General features: G+C 36.1%; 1 protein-coding gene across 5 annotated transcripts in view; it reads right to left on the reverse strand.

Annotated features, from left to right (window-relative positions):
• The window catches only part of TBC1D5 (TBC1 domain family member 5), a 533,625-nt gene that overhangs the window by 238,248 nt on the left and 272,106 nt on the right, over window positions 1-23,271 (reverse strand). For all 5 annotated transcript variants that reach the window (XM_049629846.1, XM_049629847.1, XM_049629845.1 and 2 more), the window contains 4 exons: window positions 5,485-5,593; window positions 3,910-3,999; window positions 3,731-3,805; window positions 2,291-2,358 (listed from right to left, as the gene is read on the reverse strand). In XM_049629846.1, the coding sequence (XP_049485803.1) occupies window positions 2,291-2,358; window positions 3,731-3,805; window positions 3,910-3,999; window positions 5,485-5,593 (342 nt within the window). The remainder of the gene's footprint in view (window positions 1-2,290; window positions 2,359-3,730; window positions 3,806-3,909; window positions 4,000-5,484; window positions 5,594-23,271) is intronic.

The raw sequence follows: 23,271 nt of genomic DNA on the forward strand, positions 1-23,271 counted from the left end.
GATTGCAAACTGAATTAAAATGTACCAGTGGAGACCAATTATAAGAAAAAAAGTCAGCCATATATGTGTTATACACACACACACGCCCAGTTTTATATGAAAAATACACAGAAGATATAAAACCAAATAGTTCTTGGGGCGCCTGGGTGGCTCAGTCGGTTAAGCATCGACTTCGGCTGAGGTCACGATCTCGCGGTCCATGAGTTCGAGCCCCGCGTCGGGCCCTGTGCTGTCAGCTTGGAGCCTGCAGCCTGCTTCAGATTCTGTGTCTCCCTCTCTCTCTGCCCTTCCCCTGCTCACACACCCTCTCTCTCTCTCTCTCTCTCTCTCAAAAATAAATAAAAAAAACATTAATTAAAAAAAAATTAAAAAAAAAATAGTTCCAAGAACACAGTATTCAAGAAGTAACACTTTCTCACACAGCAAAGCAGAAATGTTTGTGCTAAGTAACCAAAATGATCAACAGGCTCTCAGTGCCACTTCCTATGTGGTTTGGCTGTCTGAGCTTTATTTTGCCCTTCTCTTTGTTTGTTTTGTCTTTTAGCCAATGTGGCCGACAGGGCCTCTGAGTGTGTGCTTCTGCTCAGTGCCATGGTGCCTCTTTTCATTTGGTAACAGTAGAAAGATTGGTCATAATCCTTCTTATTAGCCACTTTAAGCTGAAGATGTCAAAGTTTCTAAGATAACTGCCTACCGATGTTTTAAAAAAGGGATACCTTTACTGTGTGGTCAGCAATATATACCATGCATTTTGTTTTTAAGAGGTCTGCTTTATTGCCACTGATTATACAGTTACTTAAACTATTGGTGAGGAAATTCATTCTTTTGTTTTTTCTAACAAATATTTGAATGTCTTCTGAGCACCAGTATAATGGCATTCTACTTTCTGAAACTACATACTAGAGGTCAAGCATTGCCACCCAGCTCCTCTGAGAGTAGTTTCCCTATTATCGGTTACTCCTTGGTTAACTAGATAACTCAGCTCATCAAAATGATCCCATACCTCTCACTCCCCAACCTGCCACCATTGCCAGTTACATACAGTTCTGTCATACTCTGAACGTTTGTTCATTCATTCTTTCTTCCTTCCTTTCTTGCTTCCTTCTTTTCTTCCTTTTTTCTTTCCTTCCTTCCTAACTTCCTTTCTTTCTTTCAAGTAAGCTCTAGGCCCAACGTGGGGCTTGAACCCACAACCCTAAGATCAAGAGTTGCATGCTCTATTGACTGAGCCAGCCAGGCACCCCTCCACTGATTTTCACTTTAAAATAGAAAATTTGATTTGTCCAATATGTAGTATAATCTTAATAGCAGTCTATGTCATCTGATTATTCTGTGTTTGGGACCTAGAAAGAGATGAATGTCAGAGAACCAGAGGCCTTGACCTTGTTGTGTAATAGGTCTAGCAGGAACTGAACTAGCAGTGGGGTAGATGTGCGAAGCTGCAGAACGACCGGGAAGAAGGCACTAGGGATATCCATGACTCTGCAAATACGTGGCGTGTCCTAGATCCCGCTGGTTAAATCAAATTTACTAACATTTATGTAATTGTTTACAGTTTAAAGTGTAAACGCATCAAAATACTACGCTTATTAATCTACAACAGTCCTTTGAGGTGGTTAACTATTATTCCCATTTTACAGAAAAGGACACTGAGGAGGAAAGACGTTAGTTGAAAGTAATCTGCCTAAGATTATACCGTGTGTTGCTAGAACTTATCTTAGGACCTTTCGACACAAATTCCATGTACTTCCCACTACATGATCCAGAAAAATGAAGTCTAATATATAAAAGTTACAGATATTAACTATGTGCTACGTAAACAACTCTTTCACGCGGGAAATACTAAGTAGACTGGGAGAAGAGTTTGTTTGCAAACCTGAATGACTTTGAGAGAGAAATAAGGAGGGTAAAAATAATAGTTGTCATTTAAAAAGTAATTTGGTTAGAAAGGGATTCAAAGGTGTAAAGCAAGAGACAAATTTGTCTAAGAATACTTGTACTATGACAACATAATATAACCTTAATCAGAGCGCATGACTTCAAAATTGTTGAAAAGTGAAAAGTGGATTAAATATTATTTTAAGATATCAATATTTTAATTTATTTTTAAAAAAAAGGAAACTGTATTTTAAGAATAGAAAATAATCGTTACTACCAAAAATGGCCCAAAAAACTTTGTTTTTAACACAAGGAAAATACTGCATTTAATTAGAGCTTCTCTATGGATTTTGTATTTTGCCCAAGTTACAAAGAGATAACATCAATTTGTATCACTGAAAGTTCTACATACGTTCTTTTGACATCTTGTTCAATCATCGATCGAAGTTCTTTATCTTGAAAGAATTTGTTCCAAAGACTCTGAAATAAGGAAAACAACCTATTTAAAATAATCCCACACCTTTGCTTGACTTTTATGATATCATTTAATAATTTAAATGATCAAATTTATCCTTCTCTGAGTTATCATTTCACATTGCAAAGGAAACCTGAAATTGGAATAAAAATATTAAAAACTAATCTCAGAAACACATTCTTATACTAACATCAATTTTTCCAGTGATATATATATATACAGTATAGTATGTATATTTAAAATTTTTGTATCATCTATATAAAATGAATGATAGCTTTACTGCCATACATCCACTACTTCCCTTACAAAAACAAAGAGGTCTGCTTGGGTTACAGCAGGGCCATGGACCAAATGGTCTCAACTTGAACCTCACTTGAACTCCCAATGCACTAAGAAAGACACAGGAGTTTTTCTACAAAGCTTGGTTTTATGACCAAATAGATGTTTAGATACTTTTTAAAATGTGAATTTAAGTAAAGTTTTAAAACTTACTTAATATTTTATGTAGCTCTCCTATAGACTATGTTGTAACAACTATATGTATCAGGGAAAAAAAGAAACACTAATATTAGGATATTAGCTGGAAAATATTTTCTGTTAGCAGGGAAATAGGAATTAAGAGCAGTAACCAAAGAAGATACACAATACCTCTAAAGCAGTAATTATTCTTAGTCTTCACTGGAATATGAGTGGAGACAGGCTGATCTTTTTCATTATCTTTAAAAACTTTTTTTTTTTAATTTTTAATGTTTATTTATTTTTGAGAGAGACAGAGCATAAGCCGGGGAGGGGCAGAGAGAGAAAGAGACACAGAATCTGAAGCAGGCTCCAGGCTCTGAGCTGTCAGCACACGGCCCAACGTGGGGCTCAAACTCAAGGGCAGCGAGATCATAATCTGAGCCGAAGTCGGATACTTAGCTGACTAAGCCACCCAGGCACCCCTCTTTAAAAACTTCTGAATAGTTACTTTTCCTCTTGGATTAGTCCACCAAGTGAGCCCTATCTATCACCAAGTGAGTCCATCAAGTTATCATAAAGAGAGGCTTTCCTAGCCTCCCCACTGCCCACTACAAGCTTGACAAAACAGTTCTATCCTCCTCTTTATGCTCTTTGGTTTTACTCTGAGTTCTTGTGGTCCCCTGAGACTTCTCCTCCATAGTGCCATTCCACAGTAATACATCATAAACTTCCTATAACACAGGATGAATACAGTATGGAATAATTTCCATCAGGTTTTAGGTCATATGGTATACAGAGTAAAAAACAAAAAATTAGTGGGCACGAAATAACATTGCTTTCATGGTGATTGATAACCAGTTTCATAAGCATATTCTTATGGGCAAAAGAAGTTGAGATATGAATAAAGATGAACTTTACCCCTTCGTCCTGTGAAAGAGGATTATTGATCATCAAGTCTTGCTGGCCAACAACCTTTCTCGGGTTTGTGATGTGCTGGCAAAGAAAAAAAGAAAACACACACAAAGATCAGAGTTGGACTGATGTGGACTTGAAAGCATACATAAGAAAACAATTATATTAATTAAAGTACAACTTACTATTTCTTTAACGTTGCTATACCATGCTCTTAATTCTTTAATTCTACTTATCCACTGACTTTTATCTTGAGGAAGAACACAAAGAAATAGCTGTCGAGAAAAAAAAAAAAAGGAAATTTTGTAAAAATCATAACAAGTAACATGTAAAACTATGCCAAACAGAGTCACCTGAAAACTGAAAGAGATATTCATATTCATTGTATTTCATATTCATATCATTCCAATTCCGAATAAAGTATATTTGGGAATGTTTAAGAAATATATATATTTGGGTAATTTAAAAAGTGAACAAAGGCCAAAAAAACAAGATCGCAAAAGCTACATCACAAAATTAATCAACCTCCCCTCCAAATTTATATTAAAAATGAACAAGAAGAATTCATTGAGGTTCAAGTATAATTCCCATTTTAAATTCTTATGTTAATGGGCTACTGACAGACACAAAGTCCCATCATTAATCTCAAGGTTTAAGATTTGTCTTAAAACAGGCAGGTAAAGGACAAAGAAACACCTGAGGGCACAGCTTGAGAAATGAAGTGATTCCTTTTACAGCAGAAATGGAATCTGCAACTGGCAATCAGCATATGAAAATAACAAGCATTCTTAAAAAGACAAATTTGATTTAATTTAGTTTAATACAACATTAAAATAAATCTAGATTTGAGTTTATTTTTAGCAAACGAATGATACTGAAAGTTAAACAACAAGGAATGGGGGGTGGGGCACAAATATTTGTATACAAATATTCTAGCAGCGGGTCTCCTGCCTTTACTGCCTGCATCTAACAGAAGAAAAATGTATTTTAATTATTAAATCTAAATTATTAAATCTAAAACTGTCTAATACATCATGTGTTTCTTACTGTCTTTACTTGCACAGACTCTGTATGCTTAATTTATGCAGATAAAACCTAAAAAACTTTCAGTAGAAGTCATTTCAGAAATAAGTCTAAACCTGCATTAATTCATTTTGAGAGAACAAAAAGGGACAATATTTCCAAGTAATTAAAAAGAGAACTACAGATGATTACTAGTTTTGGTGATCAGTGGCCCTTTCTCTTAAAAGACTGACCTAATTTTCTTCTACTTCTCTTTCTTGCTGCCCTTTGCTTTGTGTTTCTAGGAAAGAAACGAAAGGAAAGAAAGAAAGAGAGAAAGAAGAAAAATCTTTTCCATCTGCTGCTCCTGAAGTGAAAAGGGAAGGTGCCTCAATGAAGGCAGGCACTGGATACAACAGGAACCTGAAAGTGAAACCGCCTCTACTCCTGCCCACCTTCAAGGATGTCTGCCAAACCCTCTGGGGAACGTAAAGGTGTTGCTTTGAATTCCACACCATCAAATGAGATGAAAGAATAGTTATTTCAAATGACTCCTTTACCGTACCAGTTATTCGAGACTAAGGTGGTTCAACCTTATTAGTAAATGTCCTATGAAAGATAAACATGGATGGCCAAAAAATCGAGAGTGAAGTCTCCTGGAAAATTCAGTGATCCCCTGCATGGGTAATCTCCCAGGGCATCAGGTAATGTGTTGATATACTGCAACCACAAACTGTAAATAAATATTTTCTTCTTACCTTCCAGCAAATGCTGCGGAACCTGCTGCTTCTCAGCTGCCCATTAATCCCCTTCTGCCTTATTGTTGCCAAGTAATTGTTGTTTACAAATAGTTCTTCCCATTCTTTCCTATATGCAAGAAACCAAAAGCATGGGGATCCCTTTGTTAAAATTCTCTGCTTGGAGAGGAGTGCTACAGGAAATTAATTTTAAATAAGTCTAAGAAATGCAACTTTTAAAACGTATATATTTAGTTGTGTACTGTTTCTGAATGCATGGCTGTCTTTTTGGACACAGTTCTTCTGTAGATTTAATGAATATGTAGATCGCTATAATTATGCCAGCTACTGAAATTCATAATGTCTATGGAGGCTATTCCATTTCGTCTAAAATGTTGGTAGTGCAGTTCAGTGAAACAAGAAAAAAATGAATATTAATATAAATATATGACGGCTTTAGCCACTGACAAAGATATACCTGCTCCAAAAATACACAACAGAAAGGGTAGTGTTGATTATATTGGCTTCTCACATGAAATATCTGTTTAAATGAACCCATTTCTCTTTAGTGTCAGGCTGGGGAGTTAAATATAATAGAAGACTACTTTCTTTAACTTTTAGTGCTATTTACTATTGAAATCTCTGCAACTTCTTTCTACATGATCAGTTTTAAAATTTTAACAGGTGCAGGCAAATTTGAAAAAAACATCAAAAAATTAAAAAGCCTCACTGTAAAAACTGTTAAAGGCAAGCTTGAGTACCTTGCAGTACCTATGGCTGAGTAGATAAACAACTGAAATATGCCTCCCAGGCACGCAGACACCAGGGGCCTAACACCTGTGCCTCATTAATATACAAGTAAATCTGCTCTACTGGGAAACAATTGGAAATTAATTGTCCCAAACCATTTACTGAGTTTGAATAAAGAAAGTAGACCTACATTCCTTGCATCTTGTACCAAGCTAAACATCAAGAACCATTCGTCAACAGTTGAGGCTACTGAGCACAGCTTTATGAAATTTCTGAGTTCATAATGCCACAATATACTTACAATTTAAATTTTATTATCAAAGCTGAAACCCTGGCAAGCTCTTCAGTGCGACTTCCTCAAAAGAAAGCCTTTACAAGCCTCCATCAGCCTCCTATACGTGCAACTGTCACTGGCCAGACCCTACTCGTTTTGAGAAAGGACAGCCTTGACAACCATGCTCTTTGGGCCAGTAATGCAACCTACTGCACACCTACAGTTAAAAAAAACAAACCTGACTGTGCAGTATCTTCTGCAGAGTTTTCCAGAAGAGTGACCAAGGCAAGGACACCTTCCTAACTGCCTCAAACAGGAGACCTTCCAGTTCAGCCCTGCGGCATTGCTTCCCGCCACCGGCCCCCACCCGCCTTCTGCCAGGAAGGGCTAGTGGCTAAGGACACCAGATGAGATAAGCACTCCAACTGCATACTAGAAGAAATGCATTCCTACCACCATTCCGTGAAAATGTCTTACTCTCAACACTCCATTCATAAGAGAAAGTCATGCTTCATTTTTATTTTAATGTGCATTTGTATCATTAGTGAAAGTGAAAATCTGTCATGCTTTTGAGTCACTTTATTTCTTTATAAAAACTTCCTTTCTTGTCCTTTGCCTATTTTAAGCACCATAGGAGAGTGGTTAAGAGAATGGATTGCAGGGGCACCTGGGTAGCTCAGTGACTTCGGCTCAGGTTACGATCTCACAGTTTGTGGGTTCGAGCCCCGCATGGGGCCCTGCGCTGACAGCTCAGAGCCTGGGACCTGCTTTGGATTCTGTATCTCCCTCTCTCTCTCCGCCCCTCCCTGGCTCACACTCTCCCTCTCTCTCAAAAATAAATAAATTAAAAAAAAAAAAAAAAGAGAGAGAGAGAATGGATTGCAGAACCACACTCATGGGATAAAAAGAAAGCCATGCATTCACAGAAACAGTACACAATTTACTAGCTACTCACTAGCTATGCAAGCATGGCCAAGTTACTTAACCTCCCTGTGCCTCTGTTTCCTCATCTGTAAAATGAAATAATAGCCTACCTCAAAGAATTATTATGAGGACTAAAATGCATGGCAAGCCCTCAGAAGCATGTCCAGCATATCACATTTTTAAAAATAAATATTAGTGTTCATAATAATTGTAACATCGTTTTTATTTTAGTGTGCCTCATTATAGGTCCAAGGGAGGAATTATTCATGTTAAAAATACCACAGCTTTGTCTGCCACACATATTTTTAACCCAATTTCTCAATTTTCAACACAGTGAAACTTTTTAAATTTGTGTACTAATTTAAACCTAACATTTTTTTCTCTTGATGCTCTTTCTACTGTTTTCATGCTTAATTCTTAGCCACTCCAAGTTCAAAGAAATGTTTACTGAAATCTTTTTATCACACTAGTCCATTTGTATTACCTATAATTTTTTTAAAACATATTGTCCATTTCCCAACAATGTCATCATATATTATCCACATCTCATATTCAAGTTTTGTTTTTATCCAGTTTTAGTAATACTCAAAGATGAGATAAGCAGTGAGTACTTCTCAGAAAATGTATGTCTAAATAGCTTGTGGTCTGCAAGCAAAAAGCCCAGATTTTAAATGCATTCTGAACCCAAGAGGAATCAAAATACGTGCAAGACCATGCAGTTCCATGGCCTGAAATCACCAATATGTTCCAGATGAGAGGGAAGTGTGAGGCAACTTCCCCAGCCTCTTCCCAAATCAGCTCCTATTCACAGGTACCAAGACAGTGTGAAAGTAGACACAGCTGGGGGCTAGATTCATTGCCATCTTGTCAAGTTAAGCAGCCTTTTAAGGTCAAGTTACATACTACTTATGTAATGAAGGATAATTATTTGTTAGCTTAAATAAGACCCTAGGCCTTGATTACAGTGTTGGTAAAGAGAAAAGGAGACTGAGGCATGTGAAATGGAAACATTATCTTTGGAATTCACAATCATTTAAATTTATTCATGGTACTTATAGTTCCAATTAAGGCTTAACACCTCAAACTGATGACTAGCCCTAACAACAGAGGAACTTATAGAGGCCACAAGATAACTTATTGTCTTTCTCCTCTATGGAATAGTGTTTTATTAATAAACAGTGATACAGAGTAGTAATAAACACAATAAACATTTAGTGCCTACTATGTGCTTAGCACTCACAGACATCAGAAAAAGCATTAAGTTATGTAAACCAGTAATAATATGGTTAAGGCGAAGCACTCTGATAGTACAGAGAGGGCAGAAATAGTTTTACAGGGGTGCCTGGGTGGCTCAGTCGGTCAAGTGTCCGGTTTTGGCTCAGGTCATGACCTCACGGTTCCTGGGTTCGAGCCCTGCGTCGGGCTCAGTGCTGACAGCTAGGAGCCTGAAGCCTGCTTCGGACTCTGTATCTCCCTCTCTCCCACTCACACTCTGTTTCTCTCTCTCTCTCTCAAAAATAAATAAACATTAAAAAAAAATTTTTTTAAAGAAATAGTTTTACACCTAAAAATTAAAACTTCGTGTAGAAAACAATAGTAGCACTAGAGGCACTCAAATGCTACCCCAAGAGCTGGGCTGTTAGAGCTTGAACAGTCCAAGCTGAACCAAAATACAAGTTTTTTACAATCACAAATACAAATGGCGAACTACTCCTGAACTCAGATCAAGACGTGGAAGAATAAGTTATTTAGGAGTCAGTGAAGGAATTTTTCAGATTAATTAACAAAAACAAAAGAGAGGTAGTTCCTAAACTCTCTCTTATATCAAAAAAAGAAAAAAAGTATACAGTGTGCCTGTAACAGCCAAAATCTGACAATGATGTTATTAAAATGCTAAAAAAAAAATCCTGATATGTTACAATATATAATATTTTAAGTAAATCACTTTCAACCTTTACAACAACTCTCCTGCAGTGTATATTTTTAATCCCTCTTTATCAGTGAGGAAACTAAGGCTCAGAAAAATCGAATAAGAAGGAAAAAAAAGAATTAGTAAAAGCATCTTCCTGGAATAACATGGAAACAACACTAAAAGGGAAACATACTGCAGACAAAGGATAAAAATGGCCTCTTGCAAGAAGGCAAGACAAGAATATGACCTCAGATTTTCTTCCTTGGACTTCTAGTTTTTGAGAAGGGTACAGAGTCCAAGGGTACAGAGATAAGTTTTCACCAGTTGGACTGAGAAAATAAGTCAATAGCTCCTGTGAGTGGTTAAAAACAACCTGGGGTATTTAGGTGTGGAACACTCACTGCAAGGGAACAGATTCTAGAGAGACACCTGGGCCTTAAGGACTCCCTTGACAAAGCACTTGTGCCATCTAGTGGCAACCACTAAGCCTTGCAGGCACTGGGTCCCTAAAAACAACCAGCATCTAAGGAGGGAAAGGCAAATAGTGGTTTCCTTTCTGCAGCCAATGGTAATGGATTGGTAGTGACTACCATGGAAGCACTGTGTCAAGAAGGATTCTGAGGATACCAGGTGCTCCTCAGAGAAGAACACTGTGACTGATTAAAAATGCTGGCCTTGAGTGTTGAAGTCATTTCTAAGTAAATGAAATCAACTTTTGCAGCAGCAATTGAAGGAGGCCTCTCCTCCAAGAATACCTATTTAGGTAGCTAAGACTCTTGGCAATGTGTTTTTGTTTTTGTTTTTTGATATGGAAATCAACTAGAATATGCAGTGATAAGCTGCATGATCATAAAGAGATCTCTATTTCTAATTATATATATTTATGTAGTATTTTCCCAAGATATGCACATAAAATTGGTATAAAACTAGTTAGTACTTTCTAAATTTAATTGTTTAAGTACTTTGGTAACCTAAATAATGCATAAATTCCTTGATTATGTGGCAATTCTGGACTAGAAAATTTCTGAATTGTTCCACATGATGACATACTAGACAAACAATTTTATAATGTCTATTTTATATGATGATTTCTAACCCATTTTCATGCATTACTTGGGCAGGGAGCAATGTCTCTATGGGGCTAACTAAAGAAACTCAAACAACTACAACGACTGAAAACAATTCAGAGACTACATCCCGTCGAGTACTGAGGATCTCCAATACTTGGTAAAGAGGAGACACTCTGGTTTTCACTGATAAAGAAACTGCTGAGGGGAAGGTACAAGGGACTATCACCACGGGGGAACTGCAACAGGTCACAGAGAAGGGAGACCTAAGAGGGAGGAATGGTAAGGAGGTGGTATGGTGAAGGAGCTCCGCAGAGATGATCCCATACTTTACAAGGTCAGCTAGTCCTCGATCATTTCATTTTTGGAAACCTGACTAGACTAATAGCAGCACTAAAGGCCAGGCTAAAATAAAGGTGATCTTTAAGCAGAATGAGACCAGAGTTAGATGCGTAGAATATTTGACGGTGTGAAAGCACAAGGTAAGAAAACAGTTTTATGATCCTAAAGCGTATGGCAAATTTGAAACAACTGCCAATGAATTCCCATAACTGCTTTATCAGATATGTAAGTAAAAGGACACAATAAACTTTTAAATCTGTATAGAGATATATTAGTTATTTTTACTAATGAAAGGACTGCACATAAATCCAATATTCCAAGTAAAAGAGTATGTAGTTTTATGCCATCTTAAGTATGATTTTAAAAATACTATTCAAATAGAACAAGGAACATCTAACTAAAAAAAAAATCAATGGAAATATGAGAAGTGTAAATTAGGTATGTCAGCATCAGACTGTAAAGTGTGGCACCAGATATGGGTAAGCTACAACATTAGGACTGCAGGTGCCAAGATCAACCAGATAAACACTGATGTTATCTATAATTACCTCATTTTTAGCTTAAATCACAGGTAATGAGGGAACTCAGAGACTCTAAAAGGCAATTAGAAACTGTACTGGCTTTTTTGCTTCCTGTATCAGGAATTTTTAAAAACTTACTTTTATTTAAAGCTTTTTTTTTCTCCATAATGAACCATCAGGGCATATCACTTATACATATATAAATAAATATAAAAACAGAATGCACAATTACTCACAAGCTTAAAATGGATTTCTTTCTATGTCTAGGTGAAATATGTTCTCATATGGTGAGGCTCCATTGAAACAAAGGCAACAAATAGTTCACTGTGTGGAGGTTTGTTAAAATTAATTTATGATGATGCTCTGATTTGGGTTTGGAATTAACTCTGAATTGAAAAATCTTGAACTGCCACCTCAATATCCACAAGAACACAAAGAACTGAGCTAGTTTTGGACAGTCAGATAGAAAATTCTTTTTCTAAAAAACATGGATCATTTTCTTTAAAATATAATGTTTAAGAGCTTCTAAATTCAAGATCATATTATGTAGGGAAAGTCAACAAACATGCCTTTAGAAAAGGAATCAAGAAAAGCTGTATCACAAGGTCATAAAAAATTAAGTATATAATAAAGGTCATTAGACTATCAAAGGAATGGCATTTAGAAACGAGGTGAGAAATGGATCCTGTACCAACCATCTCTATGAAGTTGTCTGGAATGAATATAGTTTATATTCCATAGTTCACTGATGTTTCTTGGATAAGGAACTCTTGGAGACACCTTCCTGCAGACTTCTCCCACCTGCGTTCCATCCCCACTGCACCACGTTTACCTTGCTATTTGGATACGAGCAGGGACTTGATACCTAACTCTCCACATGATGAAGAATTTGCCACACAGTCTATAATGTAAACAATACTATGAAAGAAATGCTTATAGAACTGAGAACAAATTATTTTGCAGTAACTCAGAAACAGGCATTTATTTAGCAAAATCTGATACCCTAATTAAAAGCCAATCTTATTTCATAAACCATGTTTTCAAGACCAGGTTGACTTATAGGATATTACACATATAGAAATACATGTATGCTTCAGATAAATACTTTCTCTTAAAGAGATTTAAATGGATTAAAACTGAATCCATCATTCATTTGATAATCTGTAGATCAGCACTATCCAACAGAATTTTCTGAAGTAACAGAAATGTTCTATATCTGACTGTCCAATAGGGTAATCATTAATCACATGTAGTTACTAAGCGGATGAAATAAGGCTAGTGCAATTCAAGAACTACATATTTTATCTTAATTAATTTAAACCTAAATTTAAATAGCTTCATGTCACCAGGTCGTTCCTATAGTGAACATCAAAATTCAAAGTGTTTTAAGAATAAACCATTCATGTATACATTTAACTTTGAAAGTAAAACCTGTAACATAAGTATACACATGATACATATCACCTACAGTGTTACGGGGGAAAGAAGACAGATACCCGTTAAAAGTTAAATAGTACGGGGAACCTGGGGGACTCAGTCTAGGTTAAGCGTCAGACTTCGGCTCGGGTCATTAACTCGCGGTTTGTGGGTTTGAACCCCGGGTCAAGCTCTGTGCTGACAGCTTAGAGCCTGGAACCTGCTTCAGATTTTCCTCTCTCTGTCCTGCCCATGCTCATGTTCTGTCTCTGTCTCTCAAAAATAAATAAAAATGTTAAAAATTGTTTTTTTAAAGTTCAACCGTACAAGTAGTTATAAAGTCAAGATAATTCCATAAGAGATGTAACACAGTATAGAATTAATTCTAAATGAATGGGGTGCTACTAATAAGGTCAGATATAGATGTAATATTTTTTTCTTTTTTGTCTCTAATTGCCTTTCCCTGTCTATGACTCTGTCTCTACCACCACCCCACTGCCTCTTGCTTCCTCCCACCTCCTTCTTCTCATACACACACATAAAAGTTAGGGAAGCAAATCTTTAGTGATGACAGGTAACAAAAATGATCAATGCTGCAAAGAATCAGACCCAAGATTTGAATCATTAGCCTAATATGATCATATTAGACTGCCTCAAAGATCCAGGAAATGAAAATTTTAAATGGGAGATAAATGGGTCATGTGATAAAGTAAACTTTAGTTTAAGTCAATATGGACTTTATGGACTTTATAATTTCTTTGGATTAATGTGCCTAGGAAAGTAATTTTACATGGGCCTCTGAAAAGGTAAGGAAATATCTCTATCCAAGGGCCACTAGAAAATCTCACAATTTATAATTTAAAAGAAAAAAACTCACCACTATAAAAAATCCTATACTCGAATACCTCATTTACCCAGCATAAACAAAGACCAATATATGCCGCGCATGTGATTTTTTTTTTTGGGGGGGGGGGGTGTGCAACATAAAAATGTTGAGAGTATCAGAATATTTCTAAATCTTGCAGAAATTTTTGTATAAATGTGCTATACATTTGGAAAATGTATGGCCATTTGCCCCCACATTAAATAACTCCACGCTGCTTTGCTTTTGGAGTTTTCCATTCTGTGTTAGTGGCATTTTTTTCATGACTATTGGCTACTAATTTGTGTAATGATTGTACATTAGCTTTTAGAAATCCTAAATCTACATCCCTCTGTCACTTGCTCAGTTTGCCGTTTTTGAAATAAAGACAAACTAGACTTTAAGCTTCATACATTCCAGCCTATTTCAACATCATAAACTATCATAATCTTTTCTAATTTAACAAAAATGTCAAATAAGACTGTGAAAGTAGAATAAGGGCTGAAAGGGCTCTTTTGCACCTAAACACATTTAATAAACAAACCTCTTGGTATTCTAATAGTTTCCCCTTATTTCTAAGTTTCTGGTTATATTCCAGCTGGTTGAAGCTATTAGAAATTTGGCCTGTAAATAACTGATATGTCACTGTACATCCAAATACCAGCAGCCAATCCCATTCCCAGCCTCAGTCCTTGAGTTTGGTCAAGAAAGAATTCACGAATTCTTTTTTTTTTTTAATTTAAGTTTTATTTATTTATTTTGAGGGGGGAGAGGGAGTAGGGAGGGGCAAAGAGAGAGGGAGGGAGAAAATCCCATGCAGGCTCAGGACTATCAGTGCAGAGTCTGGAACTTGGGAGTATGAGATCCTGACCAGAACTGAAGTCTGAAGCTTAACTGACTAAGCCATTCAGGTGCTCCCATCCACAGTCAAATTCTTAAGTGAGCAAACCATTAGTTGCAGTTGAGATCAAAGTACCCTCTCCAAGTAGGAGAGGAAGGGAGCCCAGAAGGCAACTACAACAGGAGTCAGCTTGTCTTTCCTCTTTTTTTTTTTTTTTTTTTTAATGTTTGCTAGGTTAAGGGTCCCAGCTAAGGGGTCTGACTGAGGCTGCTGGCAATCATCTAAGGGACTCCTCCTATGGGGCGGGGGGAGGGGTTGGCCCTATATGGTCCTTGTTGGAATGGTTAGGACAGCCATCCCCACACGCAGGGAGGGGGTCAAAATCACAATGTAAATGTATTATAATGAAGCTATACTCCTGGCTTAGACTCCTGAGGGTCTTAGGGGAGACTGCAGGTATCTCCCCCCCACCCCCCACCTCACCCCTTTCCTTAACTGCCTACTCTACCTCAAAAAAAAGAAGGAAAAATCCCTATTCTGAATACCATGTATAGGGGGTAAGGGAGAAAGGGTTGGGAGAAGACATTAAAATAAAGGAATCAGGGTGTGGAGACCTAATTTGAGTCTGCACTGTGTTTCCTATGTAGGCTAGAACACCAGTGGGAGTAGTATTTTTATTACTGATTTTTTTAAAAACAGTTGTTCTGCATCACAGTGGAAGATGAACCATTTTCTCATGACCTCCTTGTCCAAATTAAAATATGTTTCATAAAAGTCTTGTCTTAGGCAGAAGTATTCTGCACTGATGAAATTTTATGTTATCTGAAAGCTCACCTACTTCAAGAGAACTCAAATCTCCTCCTGACTTTATGAGGCCTTTTGTTATTTTTTTTTATTCTGTTATCCATATGCTCAATAATTCAGATATTCCCAAATGAATGCCACAAAAGTTTCAATTATATGACCACAGATATCTTTACATGAACCAGAGATGTTTCCATAAAGCTGTCACATGGAATGCTAATATACAACAAAAATAAGCACAAAAAATGCTCATTTTTTATAGAGCTGTTTAAAATATTATGATTAGGAATGGCGCCTAGACATATAGAGGCAGGAAAGGGCATTCCTTCTCTAGGTTCCACCAACAGTCCAGGTACAGGGGGAGAAAACAGGGATGGGAACAGTGTTAAAAATGTCAATCAGACTACCCGGGCTTTATTTATTTATCCCACTCCCTGCACCTTCTTCTGGATCTCTTAAATAGAAACAAAGTAGTCCCCGTTCAGCCTACATAATCACAATATAAAAGAGAGAAATGGGGTCTGGGTTTGACCCAGGGGTCAGGTGGGGAGGGGCAAGCAAACAGCAGCAGTTACTTAAGAGATTATAAACTCATTACTGAGTACTGAACAAAATCCACACAACACCAGGTCTGTGCCTGGTTCAATGACAGTAGAGCTCTGTTGCTCGAGACAACTTTAAGATCTAGAAGCACATTAAAAAATTGGAATGAGAGTCCAAAGATATCCTGTTTGGCTTCAAATGGGTTCAGAGACTTGGGCCTATCATCTGAATTACTCTACCAATCTGAACAAATAGCTTGAAATGCAATCTTTGAAAATCCTTGAAATAATATGTCAACCAGCTAAACTACTAGATCTATCTCAGAACACTGCATCTCTAATCATGAAATGAAAACTATGTCCACATGTTCAGATGATACTAGGACTTCTTTTAAATTTCAAATATTCTCTCATTAGAGGCTATTTTTTATTCCATAGCTGCTTTATTGATTTTTCCCATATTTCTAAGCACATAATATTCATTCTCAATTGTATCATTACCAACTATTTCATATAATATGTTTTGTGATTTAAAGATTCACATTTTCACCTCCCAGTTAAAATTTTTGATCATGGATTTAAATATATCAAACACCTATGATATAATAAAATCTAAAACTTTAATACTATCAAAACAGTAGTTCATGCAAAGTAACAATATCAACACAATGAAACAGATATATGTAAACACTCATATTGTAAGGACCACTGTAACTGTCTTTTATAACTAAGGCATAATTTTATCACTAACAAATATAAAGCCAATTGATCTAACCATTCTAATAGTGCCAAAAAACAAAACAAAAAAACAAAAAACAAAGAATGAATTGCTTAGAGAGTAGAAAATGAAGACTGTCCTTTTTCATATTCACCTCACAAAAAATTCCTGTCCCTCTAGAATGTCTAGCAAGTTATTACCTTCCCCTTAACCATCACTTCCCCAACCCCTTAATTTTAACTACTCCATCTAAGGAAAATGCACCCCCATTATAACACTGGCCATAATCTACATTAGTTGCTTCCATGTCTGTCTCCCCTCCTACATGACGAGCGGGCAGTATTTACTTCTCTTTCAGTCTTGGAGGTTTAGCACGCTTGGCTTGCCTATAATGGATATACAATAAAGATCTTCAGAATGACTGAAGATGTGTTAGGTCTCTTGAACAACAACAACAAAAAAGATATAAGAAATGTTAGAAAAACACTTCTGAAAGCTCTAGATTGGGGGGGGGGAATGAAAAAAAAAAAAAAAGGATTACTCCCCCCCTGCCACTTTTCCCCAGAAGGCAAGGTAATTTGATACAGAAAATACACAAACGCTGCATATCAATCTTTACTAAAATATTCTGTGAAAATTCCACCTTTAAACTGTATCTTTGAGACTTACAAACTTCATCAAATCAAAAATCAGTAATTAAGTCTTATATAGAGCTAACTATATAACTATAAAGCCGACCCATAAGTAAATAAACAAGCAAGCTATTTGTAAAATGTTTAAAAAGATTTATAACTTTTCATTTTGAAACAATACTTCTTTGTATTATTTTCTCAAATTATAGATCCAGTAACACACTTCAACATTACTGACCAAATATTGAATTGACTTTACCTATTTCACTACCACACTTAAAAAACAAAGCACGCTAGGGGCGCCTGGGTGTCTCAAGAGTTGGTTGCGCGTCCAACTCTTGATTTCCGCTCAGGTTGTGATCCCAGGGTTGGGGGACCCAGCCCTGAGCTGGGCTGAGTGTGGAACCTACTTGGGATTCTCTCTCTCTCCCTCTGCTCTTCTCCCCCCACTCATGCTGTCTCTAAAATTACAAAAAATAAAAAAATAAAAAAAAATAGTGAAGCATGCTATTGTAATATAGCTGTAATAGTGAAGCACTATATTACAAATAGTGACCCATGAGCTGCCAGGAGTGCATTTCAACAGGGAACACCAGAGGAAAACAGAAATGTGTCCTGGGGAAGGGACTCTCAGTGCTGACTGACTGGGAGCAGCTTATCCTTATATTTGAAATGTATGCCTGTCTTTTCAAAGATAAACATTTACACAGCCTTGGATGATTGGAGCTTGCAGCTGACTATGTAAATAAACAAATATGAAAAAAATTTTTCCTCTAGAGCCTGGCTACAGATAATAAAAAGGGCTTGAAGGGACTTATGAAGCAAAGGAACTCAAACTAACATGTACACTCAAGTCAGTTTGGGTTATGTTAATTTAAGACTATAAATGCAGAGGAACCAGTTGATTACTTAAGTGGAAGGTAACATTTTCAGAGCCTTAAGTGATCAAATAATTAGTTCAAACGGTTGTATGTTACAGAAAAGCATAGATACTGACCAGTTCCACTATCATAAAAAATAACAGTTACTTCAAGATGATATTTTCATCATTCAAGTATGATTTTTCTCCTTCTCTCAAAAATGGCTCCATTATGGAGATATAAGGTTACATTTTGTGCTCTCTGAAACTATCATTTAACTATAAAGGCTGTGGTGCTATTTCAACAAATATGAAAATGAGAACTCAGAAAATGTGATATTGAGATTATGAGGTTAAATGAGTGTGGATTTTATAAATATTCTTCCTATGTAATCTGTAGATAACTGTAGATATTTATAGATTTGATCTTTTACAGATAACTATAGATCTAATCCTTAAACACTCATTTATCATCCCTTTAGAACTGCACAGAATTTCTAAAAATACTTTTCTGAGACAAATGACAACTATAATAGGTGAAAAAGTTTATTAAAATTTACAGGAAATTTTAGGGGTGGCTGGGTGGCTCAGTCGGGTAAGTGTTCAGCTTTTGGATTTGGCGCAGGTCATGAACTCACAGTCGGTGGGTTCAAGCCCTGCATCAGGCTCTGTGCTGGCAGTGCCGAAGTCTGCGTGGGATTCTCTGTCTTTCTTTCTCTGTCTTTCCCCCACTCTCTCTCTCTCAAGATAAATAAATGAACTTGAAAAAAAATTACAGAAGGTTTCAGAAAAGAGAGAAAGGAAAGTGCAAAATCCAGTATTTATTGTTTACTGTGTGCTATAGCTGACTGGGCCAGCTGTTCCACACATATGTAGGTATGCTCCCTCCACTCTATGATATGGGAGCTGCTAACATTCCCGGTTTACAAATGAGGTAACCAGGAATCAGAGAGGCTAATTATCTTGCCTAAGGTCAGTCAGTGAGAGTCTTATTTCTACCTGTGTGCTTTTTTCCAAATTGTTTCCCTAAATCATGTATTTATTCTTAAAAATGTGTAGAGTTTGTATCATATAGGTACGTGGATTCTCAACAAAATGTAGACAACACAAAGTGAGAAAAGCGATGCTCTAAGAATCAGGAAAAACCTCTCTCATCTGCACACTAAGCTATGATACCCTGGAAAAATAAAATGGCAAAGGCTTAGAAACTGCTTAAAATGACCGGGTGGTGGAAGAGTGGATGGAAATTTAACTTAGTCTCTATTATCTTTAGTATATGCTGTGCTCTGAATGTCTCCCCCCTGCCTCCCCTTGTTGAACCTCAACACCCAGTGTGATGGATGTTTGGGGGTAGGCCTCATGAATAGAACTTGTGGCTCAGAGAGCTCTCTGGCCCCTCTGCTATATAAGAACACTGTGAAAAGAAAGAGAACCAGGAGTGGGCTCCTACTGGACACCCAATCTACCAGCACCTTAATCATGGACTTCCTAGCCTCCAAAACTGTAAGAAATAAATTTCTGTTGCTTATAAGCCACCTAGCAGCCTGAACAGACTAACGGCATAACATTCAGCAATTAAATTAATTTTCGGACTCCATATTCTTAAATATAACAGATTAACAAACTTCTATCACTCTAAGAGTATAACCAGAACCCGTATTGCTAAATTTTAAATCCAAAGTATGCTTTTGTTCTATTACTTCTACTAATATTTTGAATCACTACTTTATGGTTGATTTAAGACATGCACACTTAACACACACAAATGGGGAAAAAAGGGATTATGCTAAAAATAAATGTAAATGATAGAATGTGTAAATATTTTCCACATTCTCTCAAATTACTGATTACATGTACATAGGATAAATATTTTTGTGATAAAACTGTAAGCCTAAATTTTTAAAGTTTACTCAATGACTAAACAATGTTCAAATTAAGGTATTTTTATTATTCTGGAAAATAATTAACTTTAGATTCAAGAAGCCAAACCAACTATAATATTTTCAAAACATTTTATCGACTTCAACAGCCTTTAACTCTGTGGGCTACAGAATACACCATATTGAGAAAGGGAGGCAACTTCAATATTAAGAAATTAAAAATACCACCAATTTAGAGCCAAATGGCTTTTTATCTTCTTTCCTTTTTAAGGCAAGAAAATAAAATATATGAAGGAAAAAAGTTACCCTTTTCTTTTGAAATATGAAATAGCAATTCTTTAGAGGAAAAAAAAATAGGAAGCCAAAAAGAATAGGTATTTCTTGATTTACAAAAACATTGCGTGTACTTTACAAATATTTAAGGTCTTTATAAATTTTCAAGTCTCAAGTGATCCCACTATCCCCGTTGTAGGATTTATTAATTCAAAAGACATGCCCAAGTATTTTGCAATCCTTTCTGCATCCCACTATCTTTGTTTTTTTTCATTCAACACCAGGGTTTCTAACTATTGTAATCTTTGTTTATTGGCTCTGAGTCAGAACAATCACGGTTATTACTATCTCCGACTGTATCTTCAGTAGTCAACACTTCAGTTACAAAGTATTACTTGAAAATCATCCAATTGTCAAAATTCACAAGATAATACATTTTTCTTAATGACACAGCTTGGGAAAATACACCCAGAAATGGTACCATGTGAAATTAAATTGTAAAAATAATTAGGATAGACTACATGATTTACTACCACATATCAGAATCTAGAAAATCACAGTTACATATACAAGTGTATTTAAAAATAATCTACAATGACTTATATTCTATCCTATGACATTTATACAATGCCAAGATGATGTCTGAAAATGAAGCAATATTCTGAGTTTCCCAGAGAATGCCAATAACTGGTCTTGAGTCTTCTCTAACTAAACTGACTATTTAACCAATGTATCTTCACATGGATTTGTCACTACAGAAACACAACCTAAATCTTAAATGAGGCAATCCTCAATCTTTAAATCCTAAATAAAAAATGAGGCAAAAATGAAGTTGTTTTCTATTTGGGGAATTATAACATTACATGTGAAAAAAGCATTACACTGACTCAAACACCATATAGACTTCTCTGAACTTTTGTGGAAAGTTATAATTTGATCAATAAAGATATTTAGAAACCTAGGGTAAAAGAAGGAAAGTTTAAAAATGCTCACCTTCAATTTATTTCATAGGTCACTGTTATACCATCTAATAAGATAATTAAAAACATGCAAGCAGCTGGTACTACAGCTAAACAGATTAATGTAATAGTCTGTAGTCATATGTGCTGGCAAGGGGCTCGCCTCTTTGGAGAGGAGAAGGTCAGCTGCCCTTGGGAAGAGGAGGAGGGTGGCGGGGAGAGAATATTCCTTCTACCATGTGGCCCTGTGCTACAGTCACTAAGTTAATCATCTACTGCAAACTGCTAATTGGCAAACGACTACTCTTCTTTCATACCCAGCAAGGGTCTCTCAGGTTTAATAGTTAAATAAGACATACAGAGCGCTCATATAAATCTGACAGAAAACACTGGTCTTTAAAAAGCATATGATCTACTGCATAAACCAATAATATCTTCTCAATTCTTATAACATTTCCATTTTAACACATCATCTGCAAAATGGTTGGGGACATGTAACTGAATTTTAACAAAAACTTCTAAAAATCTACTCTATTACCTAGGCACCATATAATAATCATACTGGTGCCTTAGGAGTTAAATTCAGCTGTACTCCACTGGAATCAATGAAGCAAAACCACAAAAGACACAAATCCAAGTAAAACCTCCTGGCCTAAGAACAACAAATCTATGAACGTTAGGCATATGAAACTATATCATGTTACGATCTGATTGATTATAGATTTCGAAAGTTGTCAAAATTCCAAAAATCCACCTCTGAACTTATACAAATAGTAAAACATCTGCCTTTTATCACTACCCTGTGCACAAAATGGCTGTACAAAGGCAACCCAGAATACTGTACCAGAGATTGAGAGTTTCAAGCCTCAGGTTAAGCTTGTTCTTAGCTCCCTTTCAGCTAACAGACAAAAGGTATTTTCTTGTAAGACACATTTTTTTTTTTTTTACCTTCCTTTTAGTGTCTCAGAGCACTGTAAACAATTCTAAATACCAGAAGGTTAACGATGATGACAATGATGATAATGACATTGACTGGAAGATAAAAGCAGCTAATATTTATGCAGCACTTACCATGTGACACCATCCCATTAACTCCTTATAACAAGTGTCTTATTACCCCCACTTTAATGATGAGGAAACTGAGGCTAAGACTTGGCCCACTTTTCCAAAGTACTTGGAGTCAGGATTTGAACCACCTCACTACATTTAAATATTAACAAATGAAAAACAAAACAACAAAAATCAGTGACTACACTCTCTTGAAAGTGACAATCTAAAACCATGATAAGATAAATAATGAAAAGACTACAGACTTAGGTGACCAATTTAAGACTGAATTCAAAAGTCAACAAAACCTTGGCATATGCTACAAAAGGTACACGTGTTGGAGGGTTAAGTGAAGACTAAGGCAACAAAGTTGCCAATTTATAGGAAAGAATAATATCCAAAGAACTAATAATGCCATAGTTTTGCATTTGGATTTTCAAAGGGCTTTACCATATACATTTATCTCAGTCTTTAAAACACATGTGAGGAGGGAGCAGGTTAGACACTGTAAGTCTGTCTTATGAGATAATAAACTAAGGCTAATCATTATCCTGGACACAAGTGTGTGTGTATGTGTGTGTGTGTGTGTATATATATATATATATACACACACACACACACATACACACACACACACATATATATATATATATATAGCTTGAATGTGATGGTACTAGGCTGACAGCCAGAATTGTCTGACTGTGAAGAAAGGTCAGGATTTCTGAGACAGTTTAAATAATACAAAGGTAGAATTGTTAAGGTTAAAGGATCTTTGAGGGTTGAAATATTCACATTGTTCTAATAACTTATTTATTAAGTTTAAAACAGCAATGATAGCAACAGAAAAATAATTTTCGTTTTCAAAAGTGAATTTTACTGACAATTCTGTTGCCATTTTAGTATGATTGTACGAAAATTCCTAGGTTTTATCAGTTAACCTTAATATGAAAATATACCCCAGAGCTCTGCTTCTATGAATTCTGCATTTAACCCAAGTGTCAAATTCACAAGTAAGCTCATTACATTGTAAGAGCTATTGCCTGCTGAGTAGAAAAATATTCATTTCACACCTTAAATACTATAATACTATTTAATAACAGCACTGGCCTGCCAACTATTAAAAGCTCGTTTTTATATATTGTACTACCTGAGCTTTTTATCTTGCCTTTTTAATTACAACAATAA

The sequence above is a fragment of the Panthera uncia genome, chromosome C2 (genome assembly GCF_023721935.1).
Source record: "Panthera uncia isolate 11264 chromosome C2, Puncia_PCG_1.0, whole genome shotgun sequence".
Classification (NCBI taxonomy): Eukaryota; Metazoa; Chordata; class Mammalia; order Carnivora; family Felidae; genus Panthera; species Panthera uncia.